Source organism: Lagopus muta, chromosome 20 (genome assembly GCF_023343835.1).
Source record: "Lagopus muta isolate bLagMut1 chromosome 20, bLagMut1 primary, whole genome shotgun sequence".
Classification (NCBI taxonomy): Eukaryota; Metazoa; Chordata; class Aves; order Galliformes; family Phasianidae; genus Lagopus; species Lagopus muta.
The window spans coordinates 2,533,148-2,555,564 of record NC_064452.1 but is presented as its reverse complement, the minus strand read 5'-3'; the positions used below and the strand labels follow the sequence as shown (position 1 = coordinate 2,555,564).

Genomic DNA, 22,417 nt, shown 5'->3' with positions numbered 1-22,417 from the left:
ATACAGTGTCTGCTGGCCTCTAACTGAAGCCCAGCAGAATTACAAGAGCATTTCTGCATCTACTGCTGTGTTAAGTCACTGCAGATTTAAAATCTAGATTAGAATTTCTAACAGGGCAAGACTTCTATGCAGGCCAAGTTGCAAATGTCCTTAACATATTTACTGTTCTGCATGCTTGCTCATCTTTTAGTTAAAAGCTCAGTGGCCTGGAGTGAAATAGCTCTGAGGCTTAAACTGTAACTGTAATACTTGCCCACTTCTCATAGGAAAAGTCCTTGAGATTGATCTGATTTTTTTTTTTTTTTTAATCTGAGTGGTTTTTGGTCACTTTTGCTCCTGTACCTGGCTGCTGTGTTTGCAGGCTGCAGCTTCACGGTGGCACCACCTTGTGGTCGTTGTAACATTTGTCAGGAAAATAAAAAGCCTGGTTCTTAAATTTTGAAATTACATGACAAGATTACAGTGTTATCCATCTGTAATCTAACAGCAATTCTCCTCCCAAATCTCTTTAAGTACTAAAAAGTAGATTTAAAAAAGAACACCTGCTTGCTCTCCTAACACAGGAGGAAGAGCAAGAGTTGTGGTTTTCCCTGTAAGTGTATGGAAAACTTGGAATCCATTGTGATCTTTAATATAACTGCAGGATGCAAAGAAAATGAAGACCCCCATTCACAGGTGTTTTGTTGTGTTTTTCTTTCTTCTCAGATGGTTCAGAACTTCCAGTGTTTTGTCAAAGCTATAAGCCTTGAAGTAGAATTTAAGCTTTACTTCGCTTTAAAGCACCATGTGGCAGACTGTTGTCTCTTGAATGATACCCAAATGGAGTTTGGCTTAATAATTCTGATAGTGTGTGTTTTTATCAGTATTAAAGCATTCCAGGGCAAAGTGATAGCATGAAAAATTGGAACTGGAGAAGCTGGAATGCCTAGAGAGCAGCCCTTCTGTATAGAAATTCTTTATTAAAAATATGCAAGTTCTGAAAATGACATTCAAAGATTAAGCTACAACAGATATCAGCTGTTTTGGAAAACAGCTACTATATCTGTTAAATAAGAATAATATCTGTGCACATAAGCATACTCAGTTCTCATCCAGTTTGATTCTAATACATGCCTTGCTCACAAGATTAACAAATAGTTGTAGTCCAGTAATTTATATATTTGATAGTTGATGGAAGGTCTTCCAGTGCTGGGTTCTTTCAGGAAGAAACCATTTCAAAAATCAAAGGTTGGTGTAACTGGAGATAACTTGTTCCAGAGCTGTGAAACTGTCCAAGAAATCCTCCTCTTCAATTCCAAACTTAGTGTACTGGTGAACGTAGGCTCTGTGTGTCAAAGTCACAGTACAAAAACAGACGAGATGTTAGAAATCTGTGAAGAATCTGACACATTCAATTAGACTGTATGGTTGCTGTAACAAATCCAAATGGATTTTGGTGCTTAGGTTTTACCTTTCTCTCTTGAACTCATTTTGTAATTCGTACTTACTGATAAATCATGACTTATTTCTAATAGCATTTATTACTTTGTATATTGCTTAATGAGACAGAATTGTATCTAACAAAATCAGTCAACTGGGAAACAGAAGGAGCTATGATGATTAAATGAGAAAAGTGATTTATAACGTTGAGATGCAGAGCCTAAACCCGTGTGTACAGGATAGCTTGCTTCCCATCACTGCTGTTTTTGCAGCAGGTGATAAAAATAGCAATACTGCTAGTAGATGCAGTATTTCTCCTTTGGCTTTTAATCACCGAATTCCTGTTTATCAGGTGTCTGCTGTGACACTCAGTTACCTTGGGTTCATGGTGACCAAGTAAAGAGGCAGTCATTTTCTATCCCCTCAGTGTTTTTGAACTTTGTGTTTTTGAGCCAGGAACTTGTTTCCTGGAATGTGAAGCATGTCTGCATATAATTTAGAAACTGTATGATCAGTAAAAGAGTTTGTATGTATTATTTGTAGAATGGGCAATCTGTAATGCACTAAGTTTAGGGAGCCAAATCGATAGCCCTAGAATATGTGGTATTGCTAATCCACAGGAAATATGCACTGTTCTGTGCAAGGTAAGCACCCTGCCATCATGTTTGAAGTAAAAAAAATGTTTCTGCTGAAGTGTGGGAACAGTATTCAAGCTCATTCACCATTACTTTGCTGAAAATGACCTTTCTCTGCAAGGATTTTGCTACCATTGAAGATAATGTCAGCTATAAAGGAAATGAACAGAATTATTTTCACTTACTTGGAAGCAAACATATTCCAAGCTTTTCCTACAACGTTGTCAAGAGGTTTCAGCAGGAACTGGCTATTGCTAACCAGAGAAGCAGACTTTTCATACTTATTAAATGCTCTTGGGGTTTTCCACTCATTAAAAGCATCCTGAGGATTTAGCCATGATGTATATAATGAGGGATCTCGGAAACTTCCTGTAGCAGAAATAAGATAAACGTGGATATTTTGATAAATGTAAAGCTACAAGGACTTGCATCTTGATCTCATTAGTCCCATCTGACCTAATCAGCGCTCGGTGGATCAGTTCAGCCCTTGAGAAAAGTCTGCTGGTCAGCTTCAAGTGTACTGAATGTTTGAAACAGTTATACTATCCTGGAATGTACTCTGCTGTCAGTACTTCATGTATGAGGTGTGCTTGTCATTCCAGAAGCAGCAAAATATATTTTCAGACAATATTGCTAAGAATTCTACTGTATATATATATAGACTTCAGTCTCTTTGTCCTTCCCTACAACTCTTCAGGTAATATAGAAGCCTTAGCTGTAAATACAACAGTCCTAACTAATTACACATGGCCTTGCACATTAAAATCTTTCTAGAGGGAATACTAACTTTATTAGTCAAATACGTGACCTTGTTTTATTTTCAATTTCATGCAAAGAAAACAGCTGAGATGTGAAACAAATGGCTGAGATGTTGTGCCCTTCCTTCTCACCTAAGTCTACACTGTGTGTATCTTTTCCTCGCAGGATGACCAGGTTGGCAATGGAAGTATTGAAATGCAGCAGCTTCTTTGTGGAGTGACTGGAGGAGATGGAGGAGCCTGGGCATGGCGGCCGTACTTGCCAATCAATACCTACAAGATTTTTGCAAACAAGTTATAAAACAAAGTTAATGTTTCATGAAATACGGATTCAGACCAACTCTGTGCCCCAAGCTGAGATCATACTAGGGTTTGTAGTTTCTGTATGTCTGCTAAGCAGCAATTACACAATTCTCAGAGGAAAACCGAGCTTGGCCAGCAGTGTTTTCCTGGTAGTCACTAATCTTACCAGAAAAATGGATACTTTTTTCTATAGTTAGCAGTCTGCCAGCCCATTCTTTGCATAAGTGGAAGCTTTGCTGAATTCTCAATGTAAATGATATGGGAAAGCTAAGCATATGATTTTTATTAGTAGGTATAACAAGAAAAAGCATAGCAAAACAAATGATTCAAAGAATGTTCCAAATGAATCATGTAAATTAAGTGCATGACCAAAAACTGTTGTTTTGCATATTTTCAATAGTTATAATTAACTGAGATGTCTGGGAGCAAAAACATGAGCAAGCCAGGAGTGGCAGCTGAATGAGTAGTGCAGAAGCAGCTGGCTATGTGGAGACAAATTCCTGCTGTCTGAGGGCAGCAGCTTGCTTCTGAAAGGAGCGACTGAAATCAGTGAGCCCCACAAAGCAGTAAGCTTTATTTCAATGTAAAGATGTATTCTTAAAGAATGATGGTTGAGTGAACGCTTCTTACCTTCCTCCATTTTAGCATTAGCAATAAGCATTTGCCTCAGATGTTTGAGGAGTCCAGGCCAACTGAACGTGCTATATGCAAGGCAGTTTTCAGGCATCTGAGGTATGTTACGGAGACCCAACATCTTGAATTCAGGATGTGGAACTAAAGTTTCCATTAAGTCTCCTTAAAAAAAAAAAAAGAAATAACAGCTGCTCATGTTTGGCAAAATACTGCATAGGCTAGTTAAAAAAGAAGAGCATGAAGATTTTACAAAGATAGTAACTGAAGGTAAGAAAGCAGAATATGTAAAGTTTAAATTTAACAAATATACAGACGCATCTGACAAAATGCAAAGATTTACAACCTACCACTGAGGTTTATACAGGCAAGTTAGCAGCTCTTATTTGACAATTTAGACTTGCCCTCCTTTTAGTCTGGCTCAGAATCTTAAAGACCTTCTATGCTTCTGAAGAGGTGGAAAGGGAAATGAGAGCTTAATTTTACAAGCAGCATCTTGGCAAGCCAGTTGCTTGCTGCTACCAAGTTGCATGTTAGTGTGTTTTCTGAGCTGAACACAAAACTAGCCTTTTGTTTGTACAAACTTCTAACCTAATGTTAAATGTTAAAACTCAGTCTAAAATTAGTGCCCGGCAGAAATTTCCTCTGAAAGGTAAATGAGTACAGGAGTGGTAGTCATTTGAAAAAGGAGGAACATGAGTCTTCTGGTAAAGAAGGAAACGAGAAGCTGGTTATCTATTTTTGACTCTGCTACAAAATTAGGGTTGAATTACTAACTTAGTCTTTCGCTTCCCTATCTATTTTTACTATCGTAAGCCTTGGGTTATATCCAAGTAGTTGAGTAAAAGAGACTGAAGAACTTAAATTCCCAAAATGAAATGATTACAGAAAGATGTGTAAGAATGCCTTAAGTATCTCCATTGCAGTTAGATACCTAAAGGGTTTCTGCTGTAGTGTAAGCCAGCTTCTGCTGTGTGAGCAGGCTGGAAAACACTCCCCAGTTGATGTGCAATGACTTGATTTACATCCCTGAAGGAGATCTGTTTAATATGCATCAGCTGAGCACAGATCTTGTGGATGACATCATTTTCATGAACAAGAAGAGCATCTGATGACTGATACAGATGTGACAGAGTCAAAACAGAGTTGTAGTTTTGAACAATGACCTGGAAAAAGAAAAAAAACAAAACACCAAATGAGAGTCAAACAACTTGATCTCTTTCTATAGTTTAATATATTCCTCTGGCTACTGTCATTTACTCAGTTGTAGTTAAGGAAGTGATTCATCTTTGTCAAAGTGCAGAATAAGGTCAGGAGCTGTCACAGCTTTTTCATGGAAATGGAGCAAGACCTATGAAAATCATGTTAACTCATCTCAGTTCAGAAGGAACTGATTACCATGCTCAGATACTGTCATAACAGGAGATTTCTAGATAGCTAGTAGAGCTTCTCATGAAACTGCATTATACCCCAGTGCTTTTGTAAGTAAATTTTAAATGTTTTCTTACAAGCCTGAGATATCCACAGTTTTTTTATTTGATCGATGATAATTTTGATTTTTTCTTTTAAATGAAACTACATTAAACTACCAAATACGAGGCAAACAAATTATTTTGTGTCATGTGGAACTTTCAAAGAATGAAGTGTTTCTCTTCTAGTTTATTTCAGTTGCATCTACTCTGTTTTACTCATGAAAAGCAAGCAGTTTATTTAGGTTTCCGTTCCTCTGTGATCACAATTATAATCTTGCAAAATATCTCTGGGAAAAACGACATTCACCTCACCAGTGCCATAGGGCCAGATAACGTGGTTTAGTATAAACGAGCTTGGAAAAGCATCTCTTAAACACTGAGTCACAAATGCTCCTAGGCCAGAACCTGTACCACCAGCCATGCTCATTATTGTGAAAAATCCACTGAGTCGGTCACACTTCTCTACTTCTTTTTGCACTAGATTCATGATTACTTCTTTGTTTCTAGGCCCGTGAACAGAGTAACTGTAGAATAAAGGGAAAAAAAATGGCAGGTGATATAAAGGCAGTAAGGTCAGCCTATTCATAAAGGGTACTTTTCTTTGTATTACCAGTATAACCTGGCACTGTGTCACTCATTCTACTTGTAGTAAATAATCCTCAGTTGTGGCATTTATTTTGCAAAAGAGCTGTTTATAAATTGAACTTATTGTTAACCCATTGTTAAACATATTCTAAGCCATTACATTTTCCCTGTAAATACCAATTTCATTTTGCAAAAAGCAGTGTAGAAACGTTGCTGCTGTATGTACTGTTTCTCTACCTTAAGTCATTAAACAATGTTTCTCACACAGCTGCAACAGTATCACTCCTAGAGAGCATAGACAGCTTATTATCCCCTACAGTTCCGCTAGCGAAGCTGGAAATGATTCCTACCCATTTGCCCAGTTGTTCCCAGACCCTTGCTTCTGACAGAAGTGCGACTGATCATCGTATTTCCAGTGGCCAGACCGGGCAGCTATCGATAAAGTTTGGCTGATTACTTTAGGTTCCATGTCAACAAGCACAGCCCGGGCAACAGGTACTGTATGGGGAAGAGAAACAAAACTAAGTGCCAACATCACAACTTGTTTATATGAGATACCGACTTGCATCATGGCCCAAGTTGTATTCCTTACACCCACATAAGCCCAACTAGAACAGAAAACAGGATGCAGCAGTGTCCTGGATTTCAAGAGAACCACTGATAGTACTAAAGATAGATCTGAATAACAGGGACACAGATCTTTTGGGAAAGAAATGTCTTAATTTGCTTGTTAACACTAGATTCAAATAGTCTAGACCCTACTCCATGGTATTATCTGCCTACAATGGGAAATGTGGATATTTGGAAGGGAAGACTGTTTATGCATACATGTCCCATTTACAGCTGTACTACTGGCAGACACGATCCATGGCCTCAGGCATTCTACCAGTTTTGATTTTGCTTCTGTAGTTGTAAGCAATGTCAGGAAGGCATAAAGCTGGGACAGTTCTTCCAGACTGAAGGTAGAACTTGGATGATGTCAGTACCAGACCTTCTGTGGGACACAAAACACCAAGATGCTGTACCTCCAGACTCTGCCTCGCTGAAAAACCGTTCTGTACAAGCATCGTGGTAGGCTTCATTCTCCTTCTTGGAACACAACCCGTGTGTGCCACGGACATCGGCACAGATGGTGTTAAACACCTCATGACCAATTTGGTTACCACACTGGCCAAGCTGGACTGCAACTATTGACATTCTAATTCACCTCGTGTTTAGCTCTAAAAAAGAAAAAAGAAAATCATGCCTTTGGTGGGAAAAAAGAAAAAAAAAAAAAGAAAAACCCACCATATTAAAAAGGTTCTGACAAGCAGAATTCTGATCATTTTTGTAATTTTTTACAACCTCTAGCGAGGAGGGAAAGGCTGCAGTACAACCAGCGGCTATTTCTGGTGAAATACCGACCGTCAGCACTCCAGCCCGAACGTCAAAGAACGCAGATGGCAGTTTAGAGGCAATCCTCTGCATGCAGACCGCTCCCGCCCCCGGGCTGCCGCACGTCCCTCACAGCTCCGCGCCGCCGATTTCCCGCCCGCTCCCCGCCGCCGCCATGTTCTGGGACCGCCCCCACCGCCTCTCCCCTCCCAGCTTAGGAGGGACGCCCACCTCTCCTCGCCCGTCCCTCCCGCCCGGATCTCTCCTCAGGTCGATGTCGGCTCAGGAGGGGCGGGGTCCACGCCGCAGCCCCTCCTCAGGGCTGACCTCGCAGAACCGCTCAACCATCAGCAGCGCACGCGCACCCGCGCGCCTCAGCGAGCCCCCCTCAGCTGTGCGCATGCTCAGAGGGAACTTCGGGTAGTTCAGGCACAAGCGGCGGGCTTCGGGGCTTCACAGAGGGCAATACGCACGCACTAAGCGAACGGCTTCGCCGCACCATCTACGCAAGCTCCATGCCAGGAGCGAGGGAGGTGGGCGCGTATCGCGCATGCTCAGCTTCAGCTCTACGCCCGCCGCCCGGACGAGGCCCTCGCCGCGCATGCTCAATGCGGCCCCGGTCGCCGCAGGATGGGTTTGTGCGCCTGCGCGGCGCCTGCAGCCGGAGCGGGGGCGCATGCGCGGTGAGGCCGGGCAGCCGTGATGGCGGCCGTGGCGGAGTTGGGGGGTGCGGGCCCATGAGGCGGCCCAGGCCTCGGGCACTCAGCGCAGCGAGGAAGGGGCGGCGACGCCTCGGTTCACACCCGCGCCATGGCGGGCGTGTTCGACATCGATCTGGACCAGCCCGAGGACGCGGGTTCGGATGAGGAGCTGGAGGAGGGGGTGAGAACGGAGAGTCTTAGCGGCGCGGGGAGCGGGCGGGCAGGGAGGCCGCCGGGAGGAGCGGAGCACGGGGGAGGCGTGAGGGGGGCGGCGGCGGAGCAGCTGAGGCGAGGCGAGGCGAGGTGGAGGCCCGGGCCCATGCAGGTGAGGCCGCGCCCTGCCCGGGCAGCCCCGGCCCCGATCGGGGCCTCCGCCGCACAGCGCGGCGCCGGCGGTCGCGTTCAGGCGGAGCGTTTCTCCCTGATGTGTTGGCGGTGGGTTTTGTAGCACAAGCGTGGCGGCGGGGTTTGGTGTCACATGTGGGGACGTCAGTGCGGGAGTGCTCGTCTGTCTGGCACTGTATGAAGGGATCGCTCTGGCGCCAGAATCAAAAGCAAAGCTTTGAAATGCTGCGCGGATCAACGCGTGTGCCCATCTCACACCTCCCCGGATGGGCCACTTGGTGATCTGTAGTTTGTTTTTTTGTAACGTTCATTTACATGCTGTTGAGGCCTTTGGGTATCTTGTTACAAGGTCGCTGTTAGTATCTCTAGTGCTGATGTTGCTTTTATGTGTTGTTTTATGTGTTCAGCCGGGAGAACAGAAGACTTTGGGGTGACCTCATTGCAGCCTTTCAGTACCTAAAGGGAGCCTACAAATAGGAGGGGAGTCAACTCTTGGAAAGGGTTGATAACTGCAGGACAAGGGGAAATGGTTTGAAGTTGAGGGAGGGAAGATTTAGGTTGGATGTCAGGGGGAAGTTCTTTACAGAGAGAGTGGTGAGGTGCTGGAACAGCTGCCCAGAGAGGCTGCAGATGCCCCGTCCATCCCTAGAGGTGTTCAAGGCCAGGTTGGATGGGGCCCTGGGCAGCCTGGCCTAGTATTAAATGTGGAGGCTGCTGGCCCTGCATGTGGCAGGAGGTTGGATATTCATGAAGGTCCCTTCCAACCCGGACCATTTTGTGATATTAAATGTTTGCTACTGCTTAAACTGCTGCCGCTGCATTCGTGCTGTGCTGTTTGAATACCAACTGGAGGCCTTGGGATTAGCAGACACTCCAAAGCACAGCTGGAATACCCACGCTGCATGTGAACTGCAGAGATGTGGTCTGACAGCTGAAGGCACAGCAGTTCTCAGGTTGCAGGAGAAGCGTTGTCTGCCACTCCAATAATCAATACAGGTCCTGGTTTACAAGCATCAGCTGTGTCACAGTGCCTGCATTGCCAAGAACAGGTTCTAGTGGGTGGCACAGAAAATACTTGTGGGCCAGCTTCTGTGAATACAATTGCACAATGGCAACCTAATGCAGTACTCGGGTGCCTTTTGGGAGATTAGGATGGAATAGAGGTTAAAACAGAACTGGGGAGAGGGGAATATGTGAGCATCAGAAAAGTGTGTGTAAGGGAAAGGTGTTTTTTGCAGTGATTGTGCGTGTCTGTCTGAGATCTGAAGGACACTGATGTTCTTCTGGGAATGTGGTGGGCATTTATTCTGTTTGTTGAGTTGGTGGCTGTTTTGAACTTGTTCGTTGTTGTTTAATGGTAGGGTCAAGGGCACATTTAGTAGGTTCTGTTGTGAAACAGATGTCAGGGGGCTGGATTTCCCAAATAAATGTTAGCAAGGAGATGTGAGCAAGCAAACCTCTGTCCTGGAATGAGACTTGAACTTCAGGACTCCGTGATTGGCTGTGCATTCCAGGCTATAGATTCAAGGCTGTTCCTCGCTAACTTGCAGTTGCTGTTTTATGTATATATTTTTAAAACTGAAAATATAACCTGTCATAGTCTGAAGTTTGTTAGAAGCTTGCCCGTTAAATTCTATTTGTATTCCTTCCAGCTGTCTGCTTGCTTTGCACTTTTTCTGCCATGTAGAGCCGCATTTAGAGAGAAGTATTATCTTGCATAAGAGGTCAAGTTGAAAATTGTTTGAAGAAAATATGTCTTCAGAATTGAACTACATTCTTTAATGGCGTCTGGTCCTGGTGTTGAAGTGCTCGAGCCTTTCTAGAAATATTTGTGTGTTAATCTGTCTGAATGATTGTTCAGAAAAAGCATGCAGGACCAGAGTAAAGCTTAACTGTGTTTTTACTACTGGGATATGATTACCACCAGACCTCCTGTATCAGAATTTAAGATATGTGGAAGCATTGCAACACTTGCACTGGATTCTGTAGCCTTGTTATCTTCTCATAATTTACTATTCTTGACACTTGTTTAATTATATATACATAAACATATATGTGTGTGCATATATAACAAAATCTATATGTGTAAATGTATCCATACATGTGAAAAAGCTGTAAAAGATATCAGTACATTTATTTTTTACTATGCTTTATTTCTTATGTTGCAATTAATCCTTCTACTCCTCCTGTTCCCAGGGTCAGTTAAGTGAGAGCATGGACCATGGAGGAGTTGGCCAATATGACCTGTAAGTTGCTGCTAAGAAAATGTTCATGCCAACTACATATAGTCTTTACTTTTGTTACATTGTTAAGTTGAATAGAAAATTTTGTCATTCTTGTTCAATTTGAGTTGTTTTAGTTCTTTTGCTATTTCTTCACATTAAAATTTGTGACTGTATCTCAAAATAATAATAAAACAAATTCTGGCAAAACCTGCTGTTGTCTTTAATCCTTGTTTCTCCTAACATAGCTATTGTATTGTATTTGAATAATGCTTGCAGTATGAGTGTAGTGCCCTCTTTGCAGAACATTCTATGTTCTGTCAGGTTTACAGAGGCTCTGTCTGCATATTTGCATAGCAGTCTGAAGCAGATGGGAATTCAGTTCTGATTTGATTTCATGAGACAGCTCCCTTTAGCCGTGCTTCATGTATAGATACCCAGCTTGTTTTCAGCGTGCCACGTGTAACAGGAAAGCAGCAATAGTTCAAACAGTTCAGTTACCTTTTCTGTAGCAGGGTAAGGTGTTGGCCTCACCCTTCTTTTACAGAAGCGTGGTGTAATTTAGAAACATCCTGAAGCTGTGGATCAGTCTTCTGTGGCACGTTCAGAGTTGTGACTTCTTTTGTTCCAGCTTTTTCTGCACAGTATTTGTTACAGAAGTTGTATTGTGACTGTGGGGACTGCTGGATGTGATTTAAAACTTAAAACACACCTTACAGCACTGTAATCTTGTCCAAGTCAGTTTGAGTTGTTGGTCCTTCAAACTTAATTCTGGTACAATACAGAAATATATTACGCATTAAAATGAAGGCATCTGAAGGAAATCTTGATACAGGCAGATTGTCTTTTGTGCAAGCTGAAACGTAGAGCTTTGCACACACATAACTACAGTTTGTGATGCTAAGAATTCTCCTTATCTCCAAAGCAATCATTCAGGCATGTCAGTTTTAGTGTAAGTTTTGCCGTAAGTAGTTTGCTTGCTTACTTTCTCTTGGTCGTTGTCAAGTTATCAGGTAGTCTTATATTCTTGTTTCGGTTTTATCCAGTGGCATGGAACATTGTGAAAAATTTGAGATTTCAGAAACTAGTGTAAACAGAGGTCCAGAAAAGATCCGACCGGAGTGCTTTGAGTTACTGCGCGTACTGGGCAAAGGTGGCTATGGAAAGGTAAGGGACTCTTTTCTACAAAGGTAAACCCATTATGCTGAAGGCAGTCAAAGTGCTTGCTTGCCACACGTGGGAAGGTCTAATCTTTCCATCCTGTGTTCTGAGCAGTTCCTCCTCTGCAGTTCATAATGAATCATTGTTTTTTGTATTGGTGTTGTGTAGGTATTTCAAGTGCGAAAAGTAACTGGAGCAAATACCGGGAAAATTTTTGCCATGAAAGTTCTTAAAAAGGTAATATGAGTGTTCAAATCATGCTACTACCTAAAAACAAATCAACCCATCAGCTGTTAGAATTATGTAATTATTTAATATACTTGACACTGATATTTGCCCTCGTTACGTACAGTTATTAACATGGTACACTGGAATTTATCATGAATCTTTAAGTGGTTCTGCCTGTAAAGTTCTTAGTGGATAATTTAAATATCTCAGGATCTCTTCTGATCTAAGTTACTCTATGACATAAATAAAAGAATTAAACTTTGGCAAGAAACCCATTATGTACATATAATGGGGATTTTAAAAAATTGTTATGTTGCTCACTCGTAGCATTGTGATTTGACTCAAAATAAACTCAGGGGGAGTTAAATGTAAAAGTCTGCAATTTACCATTTCCTTATGCTCACGTTTCTGCTGTTTGCAGGCAATGATTGTAAGGAACGCAAAAGATACAGCGCATACAAAAGCAGAGAGGAATATACTGGAGGAAGTGAAACATCCCTTCATCGTAGACTTAATTTACGCCTTTCAGACTGGTGGAAAACTCTACCTCATCCTTGAGTATCTCAGTGGTCAGTAAACGAAATTCTGTTCTTTATTCTTTGTAGCCTAGGTAACCTAGAACTTGGATTTATAGAAGGAAGCAAGGGCAGAAATGCTGGTTGGTTTTCTTTTCAGCATGAAGTTTTGATGTATTTGGTAATTCTTTAAGTTGATAGCATTATGTGAATATCAGAATACTATGTTCTCAGTTGTGGTTTTTTGTGAAACAGCTTTTTGCAGAGCAGTACAAAATACCCACATTTAACATTTCTTGGGGGGAAACATATTTTTGACTGACTTAAGATGATAGAATGCACTTTGACAGAGTATAATACTCATTTTTCTCGTGGCAGGAGGAGAACTATTTATGCAGCTAGAGAGAGAAGGGATATTTATGGAAGACACGGCTTGGTAAGTGAAATTATTTTGGTAAATTAATAGGGTTTCTTGAGTGCTTGGAAGTATCCATTCTGACTTGGAGAACTGTAACCATTTTGTAGCATAGTGAAAGAAACAGTTACCAGGTTTTGGGAAGATGTGTGTGTTTTATACTTAGCAGTTTGTGATGGCATCTTGAGACAACAGTCTTAATGCAGGAGAGGTTCCACTGCTGGTTGCTGGGTGTGACTGTCTCATAGGAGTGTGATGTGTTTCAGGTGTTCAGGAAAAGACTGAAAGTCTTCATCCACACACAGTTTGACCTGACAGTTACTGACTTTGCAAACTTCTTTACTGACTGTGTGCTCTTAATGATGGAATGTGTGAAGTAACAAAGTATTCTAATGAATTAATGGATGAGAAACAGTCTTTTGAGTAGCAATATTTTACAGATAAACAAGTTGAAGTTACCCCTACTAACTAGGTTAGGCTTTGCACAACCAGTTATGGTTGTATCTTTCCCCAGCACATGCTGATAATATTTTAGAAAAAGCCTCAATGTGCACATGAGGCTGTAGTACTGCACTGTTCCACAAACAGCACTGAAGATGATGCTGGTTACTTTCTTGGCTTCAGGAATTTCCTTCTGCTTCTACATCCAGATGTGGTAATACAGATTGAGGCACGTTTTACCCAGTAACTGTTAAGCTCAGATTCCTCCGAATACATAAGGTGGCTACCAAACAGATAAATCTAGTGGCAAATGTTTGTATTTCATCTTAGAATCTCTCTGCCTTTTGGCAGACCAATCTCAAAGGTATCATTGTTTCTCTGATTTCTTCTCTCAAATATTTTCAAGGAATTATTGATGTGAACATAGTAACCTTAGTGCTTGAGAGGCTCAGCATGACTGAATACATCTAATTGCCTGGCGTGTGTTTTCTTCCAGCTTTTACCTAGCAGAAATCTCAATGGCACTGGGGCACTTGCATCAAAAAGGAATCATTTATCGTGATCTGAAGCCAGAAAATATCATGCTTAATCATCAAGGTAGGAATATAGTAATAATTATGTTGTCAGTCATTTAAGCATTTCTTCAAAGGTCACTCTATGCTTCATTCATATGTGACTTTTCTAGTAACAGTGGCACGCTCATGATTGTGCTTGGTATAACTGAATAACTGCCAAAGCTAATTGCTTGCCTTCAAAACATAGGTTTCTCAGCTTTAATAGAGAGGCTCCAGCAAGCTGCAAGTTGTGTTTATATAAGCACAGCATTTCTTCAATGGTTGACTCGCTGCTGCTGCATCTCTGAGATCTGAGCATAATTCTTCTGGATCGTTGTGAAATACTTAAACATGTGTCTTCACACGGAAGCTTTAAATATCTGTGTGACAGCATCAGTGACGTTTCAGTAATGGGGTAACAAGGCATTAGTTAGGGACAAGTTAGGTAAGGTGCCAGCCTGCAGCTGAAATGACTTACCTGGCTGCTGACACTTTGTCTGACAGTAGCAGCAATTCTGGATTGCACTGCTGCATTGCTACATGACAGGGATTAGTCTGGCAATCTGTACCATCCAGTATTTTCATGTGCTATGGAACACCTCTAGTCTTTGTATATAATTATGTCATTCTGTCTTATTAACTGTACTGCTTTGTCAGAGCATTAACTGCAACTGAAGGTAGTTCAGATTATTGCATGTTAATGTTAAAAAAGATGTTTATTTTTAAATGCTGCTGATACAAATGTCGGAATTCTGGTATTTGTCTGTCTGACACGTTATTTATTTAATTTCAGGTCATGTAAAATTGACAGACTTCGGATTATGTAAAGAATCTATTCATGATGGAACAGTCACACACACGTTCTGTGGAACAATTGAATACATGTGAGCTGCCTGATGAAATGCAGAAGTATTTAAGAACTGATGGTTCAGTCAGTTACAGGAATTGTACTTGAAAAGTTGCAGTCAGAATTACTACGAAGCTTGTTAAAGTATTTCTATATTTTCAATTTTTTTATTATAGGGCCCCTGAAATCTTGATGAGGAGTGGGCATAATCGTGCTGTGGACTGGTGGAGTTTGGGGGCATTAATGTATGACATGCTGACTGGAGCAGTAGGTGCACAGTTATAATTGCATGTATTTCTCTTTATAGCTTTTGAAGTGACCTGTCTTCTAATTCAGATGCATGTATAAATATGAATACACTTGTATAGACATAACTAAAATACAACTACACTTACTTTGACTACAGTCATGAGCTGGTCTTATCCAAAGAATTATTTCAAATTCCTACTTGCAATAATTTTATCTGCTTTGTGCATTACTGAAATTAGGGCTTTTTTGTACACAAGTAAGAGATCTGAACAAGTTGTATTTTTCCTTCCACTACAATGGTGCTTTCTAGCCTCCTTTCACCGGGGAGAACAGAAAGAAAACAATTGACAAGATTCTCAAGTGTAAACTCAACTTGCCTCCCTACCTCACACAAGAAGCCAGAGATCTGCTTAAAAAGGTAGAATTTGAATAAATGTCAGTACTGCACCTGTATGTGGAGAACAGAAACATAACGATACCTCTGTGGCTCTCTATCCCGTGCTTGTTTTGACTGCTGCTAACTCAGTCTTGATTTTGTGTGACAAACTTGATTGTTTTGCAATTAATGCAAATTTTCTGATTGTCCCATATCCATTCTGTGTGCTTTTCAATCATGATGATTCATTTCAGGATTGTCTAATCATAATGGCATGACTAATTCTGGATGTTATTTCTTCTTAAGCTGCTAAAAAGAAATGCTGCCTCACGTCTAGGAGCTGGTCCTGGAGATGCTGGAGAAGTTCAGGTAACTTTTGCTTAACTTCAGAATTGTTAAACTACCTCACTCGAAATGCAGTAGCTTACAGGGAACATCAGGGAAAGGGGGAGTGCATCTGACTTGAAATGTAATGGGCAAAAAGGCAGCCATGCATGATGGGGGATCAAAACATGGATGCTTTGAAATATAACAAAAGAGCAGCTGTCTATCTGATAATTTGTGATTTGGAAATAGCTTACTTTTTTAGCTCTGTGTTCCAGTAGATCTTTTCTGCTAGTTTTACAGCGGTGAGTTGTACAGTCCACCATGTAAGAGTGAAGTTACTGTAGCGGTCTGATGAAAAACCTGCAGGTCCTTGCATACAGTGCAGCTTTCCCAGGGTAGAAGTCTAACTAACTGATGTTTTGCATAGAGAAAGCCTAACCAGAGGCCTAGTTCCTGTTCCTGTTTCTTCTTATCTTAATATCTTAAAATAAAATCTAGATCTTACCTTTTTAATCTTAGATTTTTGCAAGTTATATCCAGAAGGCTGTTGCGTGACTGTGTTGTTGCTAACCCTTCTAGGCTCACCCGTTCTTCAGACACATTAACTGGGATGAGCTGTTGGCACGCAAGGTGGAACCTCCTTTTAAGCCCTTATTGGTATGTACTCAGAGAGCTGTGAGATACTTCTCCTGTATACCTTTAGGAAAGGTCTGAAACAGTGTGGTATCTAAAACTTAGAAACATTCACTCTTAAAAACCAGAGTGCCTTTGCTTTCTGGTACTTCAGTAGTTAAATGCATCAACTGAAGTTACTGGTGCAGATTTCTTTTTTTTTTTTTTTCTTTTTTTTTTTCTTTATCCTGAGAGGTGATGGTGTTATCAACATTTAAGAAACAAAAAGCCCTTTCATGCTGTTCTGTCTTATTATTCTCCAGTCATGGTATTCATCTGTCACCAGAATAGGATATTGATTTTTTTTGTGAGAGAAGGTGGCAACAACACCTAAGAACTGATTTATCCATCTGTTCAGTCCCCTGAAGAAAGAAACTTCTACTTCAGTTTTAATTCCCCCTGCTTCTATGCTGTAGATTATTCAGACTTGGAAGTGCAATTATTTCTAAACATAAGTCAGTATTTAGTTGAAACTAAGGTGATAGTTGCTAAGCAAAACTGAATGAAGTCACCTAGTTAAGTTTAGATGTTTGCTTATTAATATTTACACTGCATCTAGCACATTCCATGCAGTAATTGAAGTGCACCTCAAGGCAAGGATGTGGTGAATAAGCCAATATTGTTCTACCCTGTGTTTTGGTGATGTGGAATGTCTTTTGTTTTGGGTCCAATTAGCTACAGAAGCAAAGGTATAGGTATCCTTGATAGTTCCTGATTCAAAACCTCACTTTAAAGTGATTTATGCATCACTCATGTTGAGTGTACTACAGTGTGGAGACTCCAAAGCTTTTATCCTCTCCTTTTTTGAATGACATTTGGAATGACATGAAAGATTGGTATTCCCAAACCAAATATCCAAAGATAGTTTTCTGTTATTAGCAAACTTTATGAAAGCTGTTTGTGCTGACTAGATGGTTTTTAAAAACATGTTTCCTTGGTTACACAAAGGCCTCCACAAATGGGTTACATGTTTGTCTTTTTGGTGACGCTTAGCAAGAAACAATCTTGAAATGATGTCTGTTATTCTTTGAATTGAAGAGTTACTCCTCATAGGCAGTTACTCCACAGTTGTCATCTGTCCCTTAGTGTAAACACTTCTCTGCCTGTGAAATTGGGATTAAATTATCTGGAGAAAGACTTCCAGAAATTAATAATTGCAGCTGTTCTATACTGGTTGTGACCAGAGTTAAACTTGAAAGAAACTGCCGTTGTATTTCTAAAAGTTTTTTGTTTGTAATTTGAGATTTTTTTTTTAAAAGGCATCTTTTTAATTTGTGTTCCTTTTTGATCCATGATTTTTTGCCCCTCCCCCTTGCCTTTATTTCTCAGTGTCAGTGCCCATAGTGACCTCCCACTGGCAGCGACAGGATTCCGACACCACTCCAGGGCTTTACTACAGCAGAGCTCTGCCAAAATCCTATGGAATGAACTCCATCCAGAGGCTACACTGATCACCGCTAAGCCATTTGGTTGATATCTGTAATATAAACCCTTAATCATTTTGTTTTTGCAAAGCAATCTGAAGAGGATGTGAGCCAGTTTGATTCAAAGTTTACACGTCAGACACCTGTTGATAGCCCAGATGACTCTACTCTCAGTGAAAGTGCCAACCAGGTCTTTCTGGTAAGTGAGCCAGGGACAGGCATTCAATGTGGAGAGATCTGTAGTGTTACTTGGGAACAGTAGAGCAATTCAGGTAATTTATATCTATTGACTCTTACCATCTGATACTCAAAGCAAATTATCAGAATTTTGCAGACATATACAGCAACAGGTTTACATGTTTGCGGATTTTGACTATACTTAGTTACTTTCAACATTTGTTTATATAGATAACTTAAAACCCACATAAACATTGCTCGATTTCTGAAATGTCAGCATTCTAATTCAGAATTGCACTAAGAATCCTGGGGATGTGATTGTTTCCATTGACATTCAGACAAGCCATCCTGTAAGTCAAAATTAATTGGTTTGAGCACAGATCAGTGAATCTGTGATCCAAGCAGAAATATCTGGGGTGAGCAGGCACCCAGGTAGGGAATTCCCTGAAGTCCTGCTGTTTGCATCAGGTAGTGAGCAGATGTTCATGTGTCTGAAGTTACTGCCCTTTTTGTAACTTTCTATGTAATGATGGCAATAAATGTGCAAGTCACCAGAAATGTCAATCTCACCTCTAAGTTACGGTGCCCTCATTGCTGTTTTGCAGGGTTTTACGTATGTGGCTCCATCTGTACTTGAAAGTGTAAAAGAGAAATTTTCTTTTGAACCAAAAATTCGATCACCTCGCAGATTCATAGGTAGCCCTAGGACACCAGTCAGGTATGTCTTCTTTCTCCTTCTTTATCAACTTTTTAGCAAGTAGGTAAAAAACAGATAAAACCAAACTGCCTTTCTTCTTAGCGAGCCTGTCGCTTCCATTGAAGTGCAGTATCAATCCTGTTTTACAAACTACATGATTAAAGACAAATTTATGGTGTTTGGCAGCACAGGAGGTACTAATTGGCCACCTGTGCAGTACTGGTGCAGCCTCACAGTCTGGTGACTTCGCTATGTGTTCCTCTAAAACTGTTTCAGAACGTGTGCTGCTAAAGAATCACTTCAGTAATGAAAACTTGGCAATCTACAAATATATCCCAGTTAATCAGAGGAGAGAATTTTACTTTAGTATCTACCACGGCCTCTTGTAGACTTCAGAATTCTCCCAACCTTCTGAAAGTGGAGGGAAGAATTGCATGCTTCTCAGCAGGCGTTTCAATTTGGCTTTCTGCAGAATGAAGGGCATAACTTTGTGCTGCATATACCTTCATTTCTGATTTTTGTATTTCTTGTTTTAAAGCCCTGTAAAGTTTTCCCCTGGGGAATTCTGGGGAAGAGGTGCTTCTGCCAGCGCATCAAATACTCAGACACCTGTGGAATATCCAATGGAGACGAGTGGAATAGAACAAATGGATGTGACAGTTTGTGGAGAGGCTTCGGCACCGCTTCCAATCCGGCAACCAAACTCTGGGCCATACAAAAAACAAGCTTTCCCCATGATTTCCAAACGACCAGAGCACTTGCGCATGAATCTATGACAACACAATTTTTTTTAAGCCTTTGAAGGTGGAAAACAAAGAATGGACATAAGCCCTTTGAAGCTGAAATACGAGGGCTTGTATGGTTTACTTTTAAAAAGTGACAGTATCAAAGAGTCAGTCCTTGCACAGAGCGACTTGGAAAGCAAAGAAAAATGGATTTTTTTTTTTTTTCTGTCAATCAATGGTGCATAAAAAAACTTTAGAAAATGGTATTGCAGAACTCTAGGCACATCATCTAACTGATTCGCAGTGACATCTTCTCACCTTATCAAGGATTTTTCAGCTTGGTAGCTTGAAACTGACAGTATTAAGGGGCAGGATGTTGCTTCAGAATCACTGGTCTAGTTGTGAATGTGTCAAGGAGGGTTAGCCCTTTCACTAGGCAAAGTATGAAATGCCTATATGCTTGCGACCGAGGAATAATTAGCATGCAAGCTTGGTTAAGCTGTTTCCTGCAATGGGGTGGAATCAAAGATGAGAGATAAAATTAATTGGTATTTCACATTCAAAACCGAATGAGTTTTTTTTATATATATATAAAAAAATATATATTTTTTGAATAGATTTTTTTGATTCAGCTCATTATGGAAAATATCCCAAAATTTAGAATACAGAATAATTGGTTGCTGTGAAGAAAGTAAAGGTTCTAGTTCTGATTCTCCTCATGAAACAAAAAAATCAGTGAGTTACTCAATTACCAGCTTGGCAACGCGGGGTGGGAAAGAACTGTTTCACTTGCTTACCCAACTGAAATACCTGTTCCTGCAAAGACGAATGGATCTAATCAAATCACAGTGCTGCTATGTTCTAGGCTTAACTGGAAGCCATGGGCTCAAATACACGTCCTGCTTATTTCATCCTTGTCCTCAGCAGACATTTCACTGGGAAACATCACTTTTGCATATGCCAGTCACATAGCTGGAGATGGCTGAACACATTCAGATTCTTACCCATAGAAAAGGTTGGGAAAAAGTGCATCTGAACACAAGGTCAGGAGGTGTGGCTGTACTTCCACAGGAAATGTACGCAAGTTCGACGTCATGTAAGCAAGCAAACCTTTTTGTAACCAATGGGTAAGAACTTCAGGAAATTTTTTTAAATAAATTTTTGCTTATGGGACAGACTTCCCTGCCATTACATATTTCTAAATTTATCTTTTTTTCTATGCTGGGGCAATAAATTTGCTGGTTGTATGAGGCTGAGGAAAACGTTAAATGGCCTTTCAGCGAATGTCTTCCACAGTGGGTCAGAACTTCAGCAACTTAATTTCGCAAACATGTTCTAAGGACACTATTTATGTTTTTAAAATTGTCACAATCTGTACAAATGGCTTACAGGTACAAAGAATAAAATAAAGGTAACTTTACCTTACTTAATACTTCCTGCCTTAAAGAAAGCATTTCCATGAGCATAGCTGGTGAAAGGGTTAATATCTGCAGAGCTTTACACTAGTTAGAGTGTGTATGGTGTGTGCGTGTGTGTGTGTATATGATCATGCAACTGCATACAAGTCCTGTCATTTTTTGCCTGCCACACGTTGCATTATCTTTAGTCAAACTGTGCAAAGTCTACTTCTAGTGTTTCACAACAGTAGGGATTTTTTATAGATTCTGCTTACTCTGTGTGTACTGAATCTTTTTGAGCCATAGGATCCAAGCCATAAGACTCTCTACACGTTGAATCCGATCAGAGTTTGCAAGCCAGAAGGATTCAGTGATATCTTGTTGATACTAATAAAGAGCCAACAAAAGAAGATACATGCGATTGAGCAAAAATTAGTATTTAGTTTTCTTCTTGGTAAGCCTTTTGTTGGAGAATTTCTTTTTTAGTTTTGTAAGGAAAATCAAGTTAGCTTCCACTGACATAAATTGTACTGGAAGATTGATGTTTTTCATTGGGTAATATGGCTGCTGGTGACACGTTGTGAAACTGAAATCAGAGTGCTTACGTGTGTGTATATTATGCATATTTGCAAAGAGGCAACACTTCAAGCAGTGCCTGCTCTGTGTCACTCGTTAACATAGGTTTCCTGCCATGTTTACTGAGTGTAAATGAACTTAGTTTAATTTAATTTAATTTTTTGAGGCAGATCTCTTGGTCCTACTTACAGCTAACAGTTCCTTTTTGGTTGGCTGGATAGACTTGTCCAGTAGAGTTGGTTTGGTATGGCTGGCAAGAATGGCAAGAGTTGTTTGTCTGAGTTCACTGCTTAATTACAGACACAGGCTATCATTTTTGAAAGGAAATATCATATCCTGTCCATCTTTCACCCCATAGATTCTAAGTTTTAGTTCCCTACCACAAATGTGAAACTTCTGGAGTGTGACTCAGACAGCAAGCACACACTATGCAATATGGTTTATCCTGTATTTATTTGTAAAAATATCAGACATAGATCCTCTATATATATATAGTAGTGTCAAAATGACTAGTCACGACCCGAGGGGAGTGGAGTTCGAGCTCCTGTCTGGCTATTTCAGATAAGTGCAGAATGCATTGAATATTGGAGAGCTTAACAAGTGCTTTCTTTTGTTCATTTAAAAATGTCTTAAATTTTTCATTAGACTATAGAATCTTATTTTTTTTATTTTGTACGAGCTGCGCTTTTTTAATTATAATCACTGAAAAATTCACTATAATTTGATTTTATAGAATTTTTGTAGCATTACAAAAATATAGTAAAACTGAGGTTAATACCTGTTTTGGCTAACCATATGAAAGTATTAAATCTTGAACAAAAGTCGTATTTTTTTTTACTAGATGTTAAATAGGGCAATATTTTGTTCTGCAAGTCGTTACCACAAAAGGTTTCTAATAGGTCAGCTGCATTACCAGCAGTTTTTCTTTTCCCATTTAATGCAGAAATGATTCTGGTATGAGATATTCAGAATTTCATCATTTTTCTCTGTGGGAGTGATGCATACATTTGATGCCATTTGTGTACTAAATTGTAATTTTGGGAATGCTGGAATAATTCCTACCAAGACTGTCTTAATTGTGCCATCTGACATCTGAATGTCATCCTGGTATTAGCTCATAATAAAAGATACAAATAAATGAGTCAGTGGTTCTTTGGGATATCCCTTTTCTTCAAATGCATTTATGTCTGAA

General features: G+C 40.3%; 3 protein-coding genes across 5 annotated transcripts in view; 2 read left to right on the top strand and 1 right to left on the bottom strand.

The window, feature by feature from the left end:
• VMP1 (vacuole membrane protein 1) overlaps positions 1 to 3,077 on the top strand; it is a 67,935-nt gene extending 64,858 nt beyond the window's left edge. The window contains exon 15 of the transcript XR_007380736.1: positions 2,979 to 3,077. The gene's annotated coding sequence lies outside the window, so the exon portion shown is untranslated. The remainder of the gene's footprint in view (positions 1 to 2,978) is intronic.
• Positions 13 to 7,725, bottom strand: TUBD1 (tubulin delta 1). 3 transcript variants are annotated; one of them, XM_048966894.1, is made up of 9 exons: positions 7,408 to 7,725; positions 6,828 to 7,022; positions 6,153 to 6,300; positions 5,525 to 5,741; positions 4,680 to 4,911; positions 3,746 to 3,910; positions 2,945 to 3,085; positions 2,240 to 2,423; positions 39 to 1,324 (listed from the first exon to the last, which is right to left on the bottom strand). In XM_048966894.1, the coding sequence occupies exons 2-9, from the start codon at positions 6,997 to 6,999 to the stop codon at positions 1,222 to 1,224; spliced, it is 1,362 nt and encodes a 453-aa protein (XP_048822851.1). In that variant the 5' UTR covers positions 7,000 to 7,022; positions 7,408 to 7,725; the 3' UTR covers positions 39 to 1,221. The 3 variants fall into 3 exon arrangements, with proteins under 3 accessions (XP_048822852.1, XP_048822851.1, XP_048822850.1); XM_048966893.1 differs by lacking the exon at positions 7,408 to 7,725 and adding an exon at positions 7,207 to 7,354 and having other exon boundaries at positions 40 to 1,324; XM_048966895.1 differs by lacking the exons at positions 5,525 to 5,741; positions 6,828 to 7,022; positions 7,408 to 7,725 and having other exon boundaries at positions 13 to 1,324; positions 6,153 to 6,256.
• Positions 7,726 to 7,830: 105 nt separating this feature from the next.
• On the top strand, positions 7,831 to 22,366 carry RPS6KB1 (ribosomal protein S6 kinase B1). The gene is made up of 15 exons (XM_048966892.1): positions 7,831 to 8,058; positions 10,419 to 10,468; positions 11,491 to 11,611; positions 11,774 to 11,842; positions 12,255 to 12,402; positions 12,727 to 12,784; positions 13,701 to 13,801; positions 14,552 to 14,642; positions 14,782 to 14,872; positions 15,165 to 15,272; positions 15,537 to 15,599; positions 16,137 to 16,214; positions 17,745 to 17,852; positions 18,436 to 18,548; positions 19,066 to 22,366. Exons 1-15 carry the CDS (start codon positions 7,987 to 7,989, stop codon positions 19,301 to 19,303), a joined length of 1,509 nt encoding a protein of 502 aa, XP_048822849.1. The 5' UTR covers positions 7,831 to 7,986; the 3' UTR covers positions 19,304 to 22,366.
• The last annotated feature ends 51 nt before the right edge of the window (positions 22,367 to 22,417 follow it).